The sequence below is a fragment of the Desmodus rotundus genome, chromosome 12 (assembly GCF_022682495.2).
Source record: "Desmodus rotundus isolate HL8 chromosome 12, HLdesRot8A.1, whole genome shotgun sequence".
Taxonomy (NCBI): domain Eukaryota; kingdom Metazoa; phylum Chordata; class Mammalia; order Chiroptera; family Phyllostomidae; genus Desmodus; species Desmodus rotundus.
This window is the reverse complement of record NC_071398.1, coordinates 75955564-75969818: the sequence shown is the minus strand read 5'-3', so window position 1 is coordinate 75969818 and position 14255 is coordinate 75955564. Positions and strand designations below refer to the sequence as shown.

General features: G+C 38.0%; 1 protein-coding gene across 2 annotated transcripts in view; it reads right to left on the bottom strand.

Moving 5' to 3' along the window:
* Positions 1-14255, bottom strand: part of SPTA1 (spectrin alpha, erythrocytic 1) — a 158040-nt gene that overhangs the window by 64144 nt on the left and 79641 nt on the right. For both annotated transcript variants that reach the window (XM_024574725.4, XM_045181907.2), the window contains exons 26-33: positions 13895-13986; positions 12685-12829; positions 11689-11870; positions 10126-10225; positions 9841-10038; positions 2514-2657; positions 675-778; positions 242-404 (exon numbers count right to left, since the gene is read on the bottom strand). In XM_024574725.4, the coding sequence (XP_024430493.2) occupies positions 242-404; positions 675-778; positions 2514-2657; positions 9841-10038; positions 10126-10225; positions 11689-11870; positions 12685-12829; positions 13895-13986 (1128 nt within the window). The remainder of the gene's footprint in view (positions 1-241; positions 405-674; positions 779-2513; positions 2658-9840; positions 10039-10125; positions 10226-11688; positions 11871-12684; positions 12830-13894; positions 13987-14255) is intronic.

Sequence of the window (14255 nt, the reverse complement as noted above, 5' to 3'; positions counted from 1 at the left end):
ACTTAATTACATTCTCACTTAGGGAAGCAAGAAAAGGTAACTTCTATTTAAAAGGAAGAGTTAATATTTCTGTCATAACCAAAATGATGATGGCTTCTGAAGTCTCCACATTAGACTCAGAAGTCCCTGAAGATAGCAGTAGTGATCACAACAGTAAAAAAGTGTTCAATATAAGGAGATGACCACTTGTCTAACAGTCTGAGCATGCTGAAGTTTTTCAACATTCCTATTTTGAGCTTGCCTGAATATTGGTAGGGTCTTTGTAGGACTCATCACAGGCCGTGGGCAGCATCTCACTGATCCATTCTTCCAGGTCCTCGAGGTCACGGTAGAATTGTTTTAGGTCAGCATAGTATTCCAGTTTTGTCTGCTCAGCAATCAGCTGAGCTTTGAGAGCCTTCCATCTGAAAGAGGGGCTAGATCACTCTCTGCCCTCTACCCCCTCTATTCTTCCCTCAAGCTCTAATAACATATCCATGAATCTTCTCATTTGCCAACCTGTCCTTTCTTGTCTGTCTGTCTATCATCTATCTATCTATCTATCTATCTATCTATCTATCTATCTATCTATCTATCATCATCATCTATCTATCATCTACCTGTATTCAATGAAAACAAAGAGGTCACTTTGCTACCTCTTACTGTAGCTCAGAAAACAATTGTTCAGGCCTTACCTGTCTAGCACTCTGTGGAGCCGAGTAGCAATCTCTTCCTTGGCATAGTGGTCATCAGCTATGAGCCGCTCAGCAAAATGTTCTATCTCAGTGATCTTCTCTTCCTAGTTGAGAGATAGAGATAGAAATAGAGATAGAGATAGAAGATATAGGTAGATAGATAGATAGATAGGTAGGTAGGTAGATAGATAGATGATAGATAGATAGATGATGGATGATAGATGAGAGAGAGACAGAGAGCAACCAGATGTCTGTTGGTTAGGCCCTGGTACAATCTCAGACTCTCTCTTAGAAAAGGACAGAAATATTCATTTTGATTTCATTGAGGGAAACAAAACCAGGACCAAAGGGTAAACTGTTGGAAGCCATCCTGCCTGATTTCACGGACTGTAGCCTCATTAATGGGCAAAAGGGTCCCATGGCTAGCATTGAGTGAAAAGGCCTTGGGGCCAGGAGCAACTAAGGAGACAGAACCTATCCTCCTGGCAGGAGCACAGGTCCTGCTTCCCTCACTTCACCCTTCTTGGCCCCAAAAGATGTCTGGTTAGTCAATGAGAGGTAAGATCCCTCAAGGGAAAGACAACCTAAGCCAGGCACAGCTGCAAAAAGGGTCATCAGGGAAGGACTTAGGGGACTATAGAGAAGAGGCAGAAAGACCCCCACCCCTTAGCTTTGTCATAGCCTGAGTCTTAATTCTATCTGTAAGAAGTCTCCTAAATCTTTTGGCTGCTTTGCTCCACACACCTGACTCAGGCTGAAAACAATGCCAGAGGATGACTCCTGGGGGACAAATCAGGCCTTATAAAGAATGTACATTGTTTCCTTTGAGAGTTTCTCTGCCTAGCAATAACCCTGTTGGTATGAACCAGATGACTGAGCTCAAAGTATAGGGAGTAAAACTCCCTACTTCATGATACACACTTCAAATAACCTTCTGGAGTCAGCATATCTCACAGACCCTGACCAGAGATAATCCCTGAGTTTCTCCAATTATTATCTGTAGATGATGTCAGTTTTTCATGACTGTAGCTTTTTGGACATTGATTGATGAGCTTTTCGTGCATACTATGTATCTCTGTGTGAGCCAAACTCAATAACCACGCAGGGAAAAGGGTGCTTGAGGCTCTTCTCTTCTCAGAGATTAGCCAGCCTTTTCTCCCCAAGCAGACCTTGTCTTGGAAGTCTCATTTCATCCACGATAGCCGGGAGGACTCTACCAGACAGAGACTCCCACAGTAAACACATTAAAGGGAAGTGAATTTTAAATCAACGAGAGAACAAACATTAATAATGATACTGAGAGGGGATACTCATGTGGTACTGAGTTTCTTTCTTTGACACTTCCCATGGCCAGTGTAGAGAGTAATTCCTGCATTGGGTGGGATATTGGAATAGACAGTATAAAAAAATCCCTTCTAACCCTGGTTGGTGTAGCTCAGTGGATTGAGTGCTGGCCTGAGAACCAAAGGGTCTTCTGTTTGATTCCTAGTCAGGGCACACGCCTGTGTTGTGGGCCAGGTCCCCAGTGGGGGGCACATGAGAAGCAACCACACACTAATGATTTTCTTCTCTTTCCCTCTCTAAAAATAAATAAATAAAATCTTTTTTTTAATCCCTTCCAACTAAAATTCAGTTTTTCAAAAGTTGGATGTAAAGTAAGAAAGTCCAGTGCTACATGTGAATTGGGTTAGACTGAAAGAAAGTATAAAGCTACCTTGCCTACCTTAGTTTCCTGTAAGAAGCAAATGGGAATACTTTTAAATCATAAAACCACATGCATATGTAGGATTTCTGTTATTGTTCCTAATAGTTGTTTTAGAACTCTTATATTGTTATTACCTGGGTGGTGATTGCTTTGTCCAAATCATCACGTTTTTTCATCAAGGCCTCCAGGCTGTGTAAGGAACCCTTATCATCTGACCTCAGGAAATTCTCACGTGCCACCATCCAGCTCTCAGCCTGATCACAGTTCCCTTGGAACAACTATGGGGAATCCATTTAGAAGTATATGGCAAATTAGTCATCCTTTATCCACAGTTTCATTTTCTGCAGTTACAGTTACCTGAGGTCAACAGCAGTTAGAAACTATTACATGGAATTTCCAGGAAAAAAATTCATAAGTTTTAAATTATGAGCTATTCTGAGTGATGAAACCTCTTGCCATCTTGCTCTGTTACACCTGGAAAATGAATCATCCTTTTGCCCAGTGTATTGATGCTATTCTATACTTCCCAACTGTTAGTCACTTATAGATCTTGGTTATTACAATGACTGTCATGGTATCAATGGTATTTGTGTTCAAGTAGCCCTCATTTTACTCAATAATAATACCAAAGCCATTCACATAACTTTCATTATAGCACATTTTAACTTCTCTGTATTATTATTAGTTATTGTTGTTATTCTCTTACTATGTCTAAGTTATCAATTAGACTTTACCATAGATATATACATACATAAATATGTTGTATAAGTAGGATTGGATACTATCTGTGGTTTTAGACATCCACTGGAGATCTTGGAATATATCTCCCACAAACAAATGGGGGACAACTGTACTGGACATTTTATACTTCCCTATAAACACATTTTATGTTTTTATATAAGCTATGGTACATTCTTGGGATTCTATTTCCCACATTCTAATCCTGTGAACACTGGATGGTTATATAAGACTAGTAAACATTCCCCCTTCAGGGTACCCTGTAACACTCTCACTCTTTTCCCTCAAAACTGTCATTCCCTCTTCATTAGCCTCAAAACATTCATACATTTTGTTTCATTAAAAGTACTTTCACTATACTAGAATAATCTGTCTACATGTCTACTTTCACTACTTAATAAAAGAGACTCTATCATACTAATCTTTGTGTTGCCAGGGCTCTGCACACATTAGGTTTCAAAAAAAAAATAAAAACCCAACCAATCAAAACTTGAATTAGCCCTGCCAGATGTGGCTGACTGGATTGAGTGCTGACCTCTGAACCACAGTGTCACTGGACTATTCCAAGTCAGGGCACATGCTTAGATTGCAGGCCTGCAAGAGGCAACCACACACTGATATTTCTCTCCCTCTCTTTCTCCCTCCCTTCTCCTCTCTCTAAAAAAAAAATAAGTAAAATCTTAAAAAAACACTTGACTCATGATTGGGTACTTTCTATTCTAGTTATCCAAATCATATATTTCTTATCCTATTATTGTTTTTCCAGCACTATTGTAAACAATTGTTGTTCCATACAGTTGTACATACTATACAGTAAAACTCCTGATGTTAGCCCACTTCACTTTATTCCTGATCATTATTATTGTTGTGGTTAACTCTATTCTTTCTCACAATAAGCCTACTTTCTATCCTTCACTCCCACTATATCTCATCATCTAACCTTGAACAAGCACTCTGTTTTTTTGGATTCAGCTCACAATCATCCTCTCCTCTAACAAGAGTCTTATCTCTCCTTCACCTTTTATAAGAAGTGGCTAGTTGGGTGAAATATCACAGTTAACGCTATACTTATCCAAAGAATCTCCTATCTCTTCTCTACTTGCTGGTACTTTAAATCCCATAGAATATTCTCCCACTGTCTTAATCGATTTTTCTTACCCACTACCACTGATCACAAACAAGAATAGGTGGCAGCTGCTAACATCAGTATACCTGCTGGAGTAGTGAAACCACCAACAGAGGAACCACCAAAAGGTACAAACCCAAGTACAACAAGAGAGCCCACACAAACAGAAGAAAGGTCAACCCTAGAACATCCAGGCAAGGAGATCAAAGAGACCACATCACTGAATCCCATAGAATTTCTGTCATAGAAGTTCACCCCACAAAGACAGCAAGCAAAGCAAAACATCAGGAAGTGCAGAAACAAATAAAAAGAGGCACCTAAAATGGGGAGACAAAAAAGGGACATACAATCAAAAGAATGGAAGACTCCCCACTAAAAGAGCAAAATGAATTGGAGGTAACCAAACTATCAGATATGGAATTCAAAATAATGGTTATGAAGAGGTTGAAGGAACTCACAGACAACTACAAGGAACTGAGTGAGAACTACAAGAGTATGAAAAAGGAAATAGAAACCATAAACAAAAACCGAGGAGAAATAAACATAAAATCTCGGAAATAAAAAACACACTAAAAGGAATTACAAGCAGGCTAGATGAAGCAGAGGATTGAGTCAGTGAGCTGCAGGACACAGGAGAAGAAAACACCAAGAAAGAGCAAGAAAAGGAAGAGAGACTCAGAAAGAACAAACAGGTGGGAGGAAACTGCAAGACAACACGAAAAGCAATAATATCCGTGTAATAGGGATACCAGATGGAGAAGAAGAAGAGCAAGGGATAGAAAACATGTTTGAAAAAGTAATGATGGAAAACTTCCCTAATCTGATGAGAGAAAAAGTCACACAAATCCAGGAACACAGAGAGTACCAATCAAGAGGAACCCAAAGAGGCCCACTTCAAGACCCATCATAATTAAAATGGCAAAATTCCAAGACAAAGCCAAATCTTAAAGACAAGAAGGGAGAAACAGGAACTAACATACAAGGGAGCCACGATAAGGCCACCAGCTGAATTCTCAATGGAAACACTCCCAGCCAGAAGAGAATGGCAAGAAATATTCCAAGTAATGAAAACCAGAGGCCTGCAACCAAGATAACTCTACCCAGCAAGGCTCTCAATTACAATGGAAGGCCAAATAAGGAGTTTCCCAGACAAAAGAAATCTAAAAGAATATACCTCCACCGAACCAGCTCTGCAAGAGATTCGAAAAGGTCAGCTTTAAGAAAAGGAAGAAAAAGAGTGAGAGAGAGAGGAACACAGGTACAAAACAATGGCAATGAATAAGTAACTATCAATAATAACCTTAAAAGTAAATGGATTAATTACTCCAATCAAAAGACAAAGTATAGCAGAATGGATGAGATATCAGAACCTACACATATGTTGCCTACAAAATGCCCACCTCACAACAAAACACCTACACAGACTGAAAATGAAGAACTGGAAACAAATATTCCAAGCAAATAGACAGGAAAGAAAAGCCTGGGTAGCGATACTCATATCAGACAAAATAGATTTCAAAACAAGGGCCATTAAAAGAGACCCAGAAAGACACTTCATAATACTCAAGGGAAGAATACATCAAGAAGACATAAACATTGTAACTATATGTGCACCCAACATAGAAGTACCCAAATACATAAAGAAAATCTTGGAGGATTTCAAGAGAGATATTGACAGCAACACAATTATAGTAGGGGATTTCAACACCACACTGTCTAAATGGATAGATCTTCCAAACAAAATATCAGCAAAGATATTGTGGCATCGAACAATATCACAGACCAAAGGGATTACCTGATATATAGAGACTTTCATCCCAAAGAAGCAAAAGACACATCTTTTCCACATACACATGGAACATTTTTGAAGACAGATGACATGATAGGACACAAAACAAGACTCAACAAATTCAAGAAAATTAAAACCATATCAAACATTATCTCTGACCACAAGGGACTGAAAATAGAAACCACCTTAAGGAAAAGAACTCAAAAGCACTCAAATTCACGGATATTGAATACCATGCTATTAAACAGTGAATGGGTGAAGAATGAGATCAAGGAAGAAATCAAAAACTATCTGGAAAAAATGAAAGTGAACTCACACCAATCCAAAACTTATGGGACACAGCAAAGGCAGTCCTGAGAGGGAAGTTCAAAGCATTACAGGCTTACCTAAAAAAGATAGAAACATTTCAAACAAACAACCTAACCCTACACCTACAAGAACTCGAAGAACAACAACAAAGATAGCCCAGAGCAAGTAGAAGGAAGGAAATAACCAAGATCAGAGCAGAATTAAATGATGTAGAGACTAAAGGCACAATTCTAAGAATCAATAAAACCAGAACCTGATTCTTTGAGATGATAAAAAAAAATTGACAAGCCTTTAAGCAGACTCATCAAGAAAAAAAGAGAAAGGACCCAAATAAACACAATCAGAAATGAAAGAGGACAGACTACAACTGACACCACAGAAATACAACGGACTCTAAGAAATTACTATGAAGGACTATATTCCAAAAAACTTAAAAACCTATAAGAAATGGACAAATTTCTAGAAAAATATAATGTTCCAAATTCAATGAAGAAGAAGCATAAAGCCTGAACAGGCCAATAAGAGCTACCAAAATTGAAGCAGTAATCAAAAAACTCATGGTACACAAAAAACCTGGACTGGACGGTTTCACCAGAGAATTCTACAAGGCAGTTAAGGAAGAGCTAACCCCAATAGTTTGCAGACTATTCCAAAGAATTCAAGAAGATGGAAGACACCCAAACTCTTCTTATGAAGCCAGCATCATCCTAATCCCACAACCAGATAAAAACGCAATGAAGAAAGAAAACTTCAGGCCAATATCGCTGATGAACATAGACACTAAAATCCTCAACAAAATATTGGCAAACAGCATCCAGCAATACATTGAAAATATCATACACCATGACCAAGTTGGATTCATCCAAGATGTGCAAGGATGATAAAATATTTGCAAAACAATAAACGTAATACATCACATAAACAAAACAAAGACAAAAATCACATGATCATATTAATAGAAGCAGAAAAAACATTTATAAAGTTCAGCACCACAGCACCCATTTATGATAAAAACACTCAGCAAAGCGGGAATAGGGGGAGCATTCCTCAACCTAATAAAGGCCATATATGAGAGACCAATAGCCAACATCATACTCAATGGGCAAAAACTAAACTTTTTCCTGCTAAGATAAGGAACAAAACAAGGTTGTCCATTCTCACCACCTCCATTAAACAGAGTATTGGAAGTCCTAGCCACAGCAATCAGACAAGAAAAGGAAATAAAAGACATCCAAATTGAAAAGAGGAAACAAAACTGTCATTGTTTGCAGATGTCATGATAGTGTACATGGAGAAACCTATAGATTCCACCAAAAAACTGCTCAACTTAATAAATGGATTTGGAAAACAGCAGGATACAAAGTCAATACTCAGAAATCAAAGGCATTTTTGTATATACAATGAAATTTCAGAAACAGAAATCAGGGGAAAAAAATCCCATTTGATATTGCAACAAGAAAAATAAAACACCTAGGGGTAAAAGACCTGTACTCAGAATACTACACAACACTGAAGAAAGAAATTAAGGAAGACACAAACAAATGGAAGCATGTACTGTGTTCATGGATTGGAATAATTAACATCACTAAAATGTCCATACTACCCAAAGCAGTTTATAGGTTCAGTACAATAACTATTAAAGTACCAATGGCATATTTCACAGATATAGAACAAGCACTACAAAATTTATATGGAACTATAAATAATACCAAATAGCTGCAGCAATTTTGAGAAAGAAGAACAAAATAGGAAAGATCACAATACCTGATATCAAACTATATTACAAGGCCATTGTAATCAGAATAGCCTGGGAATGGCATAAGAACAGACACATGGAGCAATGGAACAGAATAGAGAGCCCAGAAATAAACACAAGCCTATATGGTCAATTAATATTTGACAAAGGGGGCAGCAGCATAAAATGGGGCAAAAATAGCCTCCTCAACAAATGGTGTTGGGAGAACTGGACAGCTACATGCAAAAAAATTGAAACTTGATCACCAACTTACACCATATACAAAAATAAATTTAAGATGGATAAAAGACTTAAATATAACTCATGACAGCATAAAAGTCCTTCAGGAGAACATAGGCAAGAAAATCTCAGATATTCCACTGATTTTCACTGATATGTCCCCTAGAGTAAGGAACATAAAGGAAAGTATAAACAAATGGGATTTCATCAAAATAAAAAGCTTCTGCATGGCTAAAGAAAACAGCATTAAAATGAAAAGACAGTCATATGAAAAGTAAAACATATTTGCCAATGATACCTCAGACAAGGGTTTGATCTCCAAAATATATAAAGAACTCACATGACTCCACTCTAAGACAAGCAACCCAATTAAAAATTAGGCAAAGGACTTCAACAGTCACTTTTCCAAGAAGGACATACAGAAGGTTCAGAGACATATGAAAAGATGCTCAGTATCGCTAACCACTGAGAGAGGCAAATTAAAACCACAATGAGGTACCAACTCACACCAGTCAGAATGGCCATCATAAACAAATAGCAAAAAACAAGTGTTGGAAAGGATGTAGAGAAAAGGGAACCAGGGTGCGCTGTTGATGGGAATGCAGACTGATGCAACCACTATGGAAATCAGTATTTCCTCAGAAAACTAAAAATGGAACTGCCCTTTGACTCAGCAATTCCACTGCTGGGATGATATCCTAAGAACCCTGAAACACCCATCCAAAAGAACCTAGGCTCTCCAATGTTCATAGCAGCACAGTTTGCAATAGCCAAATTCTGGAAGCAACCTAAGTGCCCATCAGTAAATGAGTGAATCAAAAAACTATGGTACATTTACACAATGGAATTCTATGCAGCAGAAAGAAGGAGCTCCTACCCTTTGCCACAGCATGAATGGAACTGGAGAGCATTATGCTAAATGAAATAAGCCTGGCAGTGAGGGACAAATACCATATGATCTCACCTTTAACTGGATCCTAATAAAAAAAAAAAAAGAAGAAGCAAGGAAAATATAACAAAAAGACATTGAAATTGGCAACAAGCCAACAGTAACCAGAAGGGAGAGGGGAGTAGATAATTGGGGGAAAAGGGTGAAGGGTTTTCAGGAACAACTATAAAGGACAAATGGAAGATAACATTGGGGGTTGGAAACAGTGGAGGGAGGTCAGGATGGGTAGGGTGGTGGGAAGGGGTGGGTGGAAGACAGAAAATTGTACTTGAGCAACAGTAAAAATCAAAAGTAAAAAAAACCCACTTTAATTAATATATAAATTATAATCACCCCAATGCATGGCAAGAATGACCCTCATCTTGTTTGGCTCTTTTAACAAAGATAAGAACAATGAATATGACTATAATCAGTCTATAAAGCAGAGGATACAATGTCAGATAATCAAGTGTTGCTTTTGTTCCTATAGCATGGGAAGACTAATGAAATGAAATTAACACCTGTACTAACCATGTAAAATTGCCTAGAGGAAACAGGCAGACTAATCCTGCTCAATGACTGTAGATTTGCTGTACCTGAAACTCCAGACACTGATCTAACATCTTCTTGCGTTGATTCCAAGCTTTCTCTAAATCATCTCTCTCCAGTCTGACAGCTTGAAGTTTTTCTTCAATTTTAGGGCTGTTGCAGTGTCCACTACCTATTAGTTCTACACCAAAATCTTCTAAGGCCTGAAAGGTAGGGGCCTCAGCCTCCATGTCAGCATGATGTTCCTGTGGGGAAGAAGGGAAGAGACTGGTGAGGCCAATGACATCTCACCAAAGTTATGTGACCAGTGGCTATGGCTTTTGTAGCCATACCTGGTGTCGCTGCATCAAGATCTCAGTACCAGTCAAGTCCTCAGCCATCTCCTGTGATGATACCATGCCATCAATGCCACTGATCCAATTCTGTAGGTCTCTAAGGAAATAGACAAATTGAGATTTATAAGAAAACCTTGCAACTTGCTACAGTGGTATCTATCTTTGAGCTTTTTCTCCTCTAAAAAATGTTTCCAGATAAATTCCTTCTATCTGGCTTGATATGCTTCACAAGTGTTAGGTTTGTAGTTTTCACTACATGACAATAACAACAACCCCTTGCATTTGAAAATCTCTTCACATATATCATCTCTTTCAATTCCTGCAATAATCTTTTATAGAATTCAGGGAATTATTTTGTTTTCATTTTGGAGATGAGGAAGTCAGTTTTGAGACTAACAAGTGATTTTCCTCATTGGTGTAACTAACAGCAGACATCTGGATTGGAATCCAGACACTGGGGTTTAGGACCGGTATATATTCCATTACTACTTATGATTCTTGTTCCTTTAAAGTAGATTCTTAGGTTTCTATGTTATTATGATATCTCAAGGAAGACATGTCTAGTACAAAATATTATCCTCTTGTGTAAATTCATTTATTTATTTATTCAAATAATTAAAATTTGGGGGTGCTTATTAAGTACCAAATATTGTGAAAAAGATGTATGTGTGCATTTAGGAGCTTACCTAAATAACCTGAAAAGCAAAAGTGTCATAAAGAGGGAAAATACAGCATTATATAGACTTGCTCTGAGGCTGAGAATGTTATTTCCACAACACTGATGGGTAAGATTTCATAAGATTTCGTAAATGGAAAGGGGTAACATTTGATTTGGAATCTGAAATCCAGGTAGAATCAGTCTGTCTATCTATCTATCTATCTATCTATCTATCTATCTATCTATCTATCTATCATCTATCTATCTTCCTATCTTTCTATCATCCATCATCACCCATGAGCAAAAAAAAAAAATTTGGAGAAATGGGTATGGGAGCTATTTATTACAGTAAAAATATCACAGTAAAAATAAATGTTTAGAATTTGATCTGAACATTTCTGTTTATTTCTTGCTACTTCTTTTTACCCCTCTGATATACAAAATCCATGCTCTAGCTATCCCTGCTCGTTTCATGAATATGATGCCCCTTTCTTATCCTTGTGCCTTTGTTTGTATAGTTTCATCTATCTGTTAAGATGAGTGTTTTGGACTGCATTATGTTCTACCAATGTTATCAGTATTCTTCTCTACCTTTCCAGTACAATGAAAATACCCATATCTTACAGCTCCTGATATAGCACCCAATATGTATGTATAGTATACAAATTCTATTGAAGCTTATCTAATTTACATATATGGCCTCACACTCCTTCAAGCTTCAATATTTCATGGCTTAAAGTACTGAACTTAAAATTGTTTGCCTTACCAGAGATACTACCTGGACATTGAGGTACCTTCCAAACCCAACAGTGAAGAGCACCTGTACCCAGACTTTTCCTAGAAGCTCTCCTTGGGGTCCCAGGCATAAAATTTGCCATGCTTCTTAACATTTTGAGTTTTACCTGGCCTTGCTGAGGAACAAGTAGAATTTCTGGGCCTCATTTAGGCTCTCTCTACGATCCTTTGTATGTTCCTGCAGGTTATTCCAGGCCTCATTCAGCTCCACTTGCTGCCTCTGCAAGTCATCAGTGGCATCTGGGTGGGACTCACTCAGTCGTTCTGCTGTCTCTCCCAATATAGTCACCTGGGGAAGTAAGAGATCTGATAATCATTCTAGAGTCATACCTAGATCCCAGAAAAAGAAAAATCTTGAGTCATAAGGGTGCTTATTCCTCAAACAGACATCAGTGAGGTACAAGGACATCTAGCTACTTTCTTAACTAAAATGATAACTCTATTGGTACACATGATAACTCTCTAAAGTAGTCAACACTGACATGACTATTCTTTTTAAGATAAGAAAGCTGTTCAGGAGAGTGCCTAAGTAAATACTAGTTAGTGGCAGCATCATTAGGGGACCCAAGGACCCTGATTTTTATTGTGAATATCTTTCCAATAAAGGCATTTCTGTGCTTCCTTTTGTTCTACATGTTAATGCCATGCTGTATGATGACTCTGATTCATGTCAGAGTTTATCTGGCAAGCTACAGAGTTCACTTTTCATTTGGAATAGGATTAAGCTCATTCAATTACTTGTGAAGAAAATTCTGCACCATGCTCAGGCATAGGTCTGGCCACTTTGATTATGATTGTTTCTTACTGATCTTAGGCTGCTGGCCTGCAACTAACTTCTGTAAGTTGTGCTCACTTATAACCCATTAAATAGGCACTTGGACAGGAGGTTCATTTCCAATACATTTTCCTTTTATGCTAATAGACCTGGGCATGGTGTTGCTTTTAATGGTGTTGCTTTAGAGATGGGATACAAGAAAAAGTATTGAGTATTAAAAAGATAAATGCAAGTATAAGGACTGGAAAACAAAACCACAAAAGAGGGCATTGATAGGTATAAACATGAAGAGAAAAATGTTAGAAAAATTTGGAAGCTCATGTCTTACCTTTTCTCCCAGGGGTATAAGGTCTCTCTCAAATCCCTCATGCTGTCTTTGAAGGGCCTGAACACTGAACAGGTCTGAGCCGGGATCAGCAGCACTGAGGGCCTGGCACTTCTTCTCAATCTGCTCCTTCATGTCATCTGCTTCTCTGGTAAGTGAAAGAAAAGATTTTAGGAATAAGAATGTGCACCAGAGGCAGATTACCTGGACTCAAAATGAAGTCATCACTACTACCACAACATCATCATCATCACCATATCATCCTTTTTATTTATTTATTTTAAAGATTTTATTTATTAATTTTTAGAGAGAGGGGGAAGGAGGGAGAAGGAAAGGGAGAGAAATATCAATGTGTTTTTTGCCTCTCACGTAGTACCCACTGGGGACCCGGCCTACAACCCAGACATGTGTTCTAACTGGGAATCGAATCAGGGACCCTTTGGTTTGCAGCCTGCACTCAGTCCACTGAGCTACACCAGCCAGGGCCCCTCATCCTTTTTAATGTGCTAGAACTAATGCTCATTGAATCTTCACAACAACTACTTGAAGCATAGTTATTATTATCATTCTTACTCTATTTATGAGAAAACTGAACTTTAAAAATACTAAGTATAATTTTTCTAAGCTATACTACTGCTAAAGGATAGAGCCTAAGTTTAAACTAGGTGGACTGACTGCTGAGTTACATGCTTAACTATTATATTTCACAGTATTTCATCTTAAATCATTCTGAACAATCATAATCATCTGGAATTCACTTCTACTTTCTCTGGATATTCAAAATTACATTTTTACACAGTGAAGATGTTTGGATTCCTAAATGTTTCTTCATTTGTTTGCTTACTTAGTTATGTATGTGTTTCTTAGTATAGCAACAGAGTTAGAAATAATAAATAAATTGTTGAAACATTGACTATGACTATGATATCTGTTATTCTCTAAGTCTAGTTCAGAAATATAGTTACTTAAACCTCTCATTTCTACTTTATTTTATTCACTGTCATGACAACATATATGGATTGTTATTATGTACCAAAGACCAAGCCTAGGCACTAGAAATTTGAAGTGAGGAACATACTACTGAACCACCTGTTCTCCTATTAACTCTATCTAAAGAAGAAGGGTTATACTAATAGCTATAGCTCTACTATAATAGGCTTGGAAGGTTTTGAGTAAGTTATAGAGCGCAGCTTTTTAGGGTTAAAATTCTCACCTGTGAAACATTTGGACAGCATGGGCACTGCCCAGCAGTTGGCGCTGTTCCTCTGCAAGCCTCTGCAAGGACCCCCAGCGGGTGTTCAACTCCTAAAAGAGTCAGACATATCATATTTCAGGTAAGAGCTGACTCAGAAAGCTTAGTGGTGTCTGAAGACTAGATGGGGCTTAAAATCGTGGTTGATTTCATGGTATCCACTTCACAAATTGCATAGACCTGTCTTTTTTGGATTGCTTGAGTTTGGTCCTCATTTACTCAAGAGCAGTTATAAAAGGGGTTACTTTCTTTCCCAATCTGATGTTTAAGGGGGGAAACATCAACCCTGAAGTGGCAATTGATGTTTCCTGTGACAGACTAT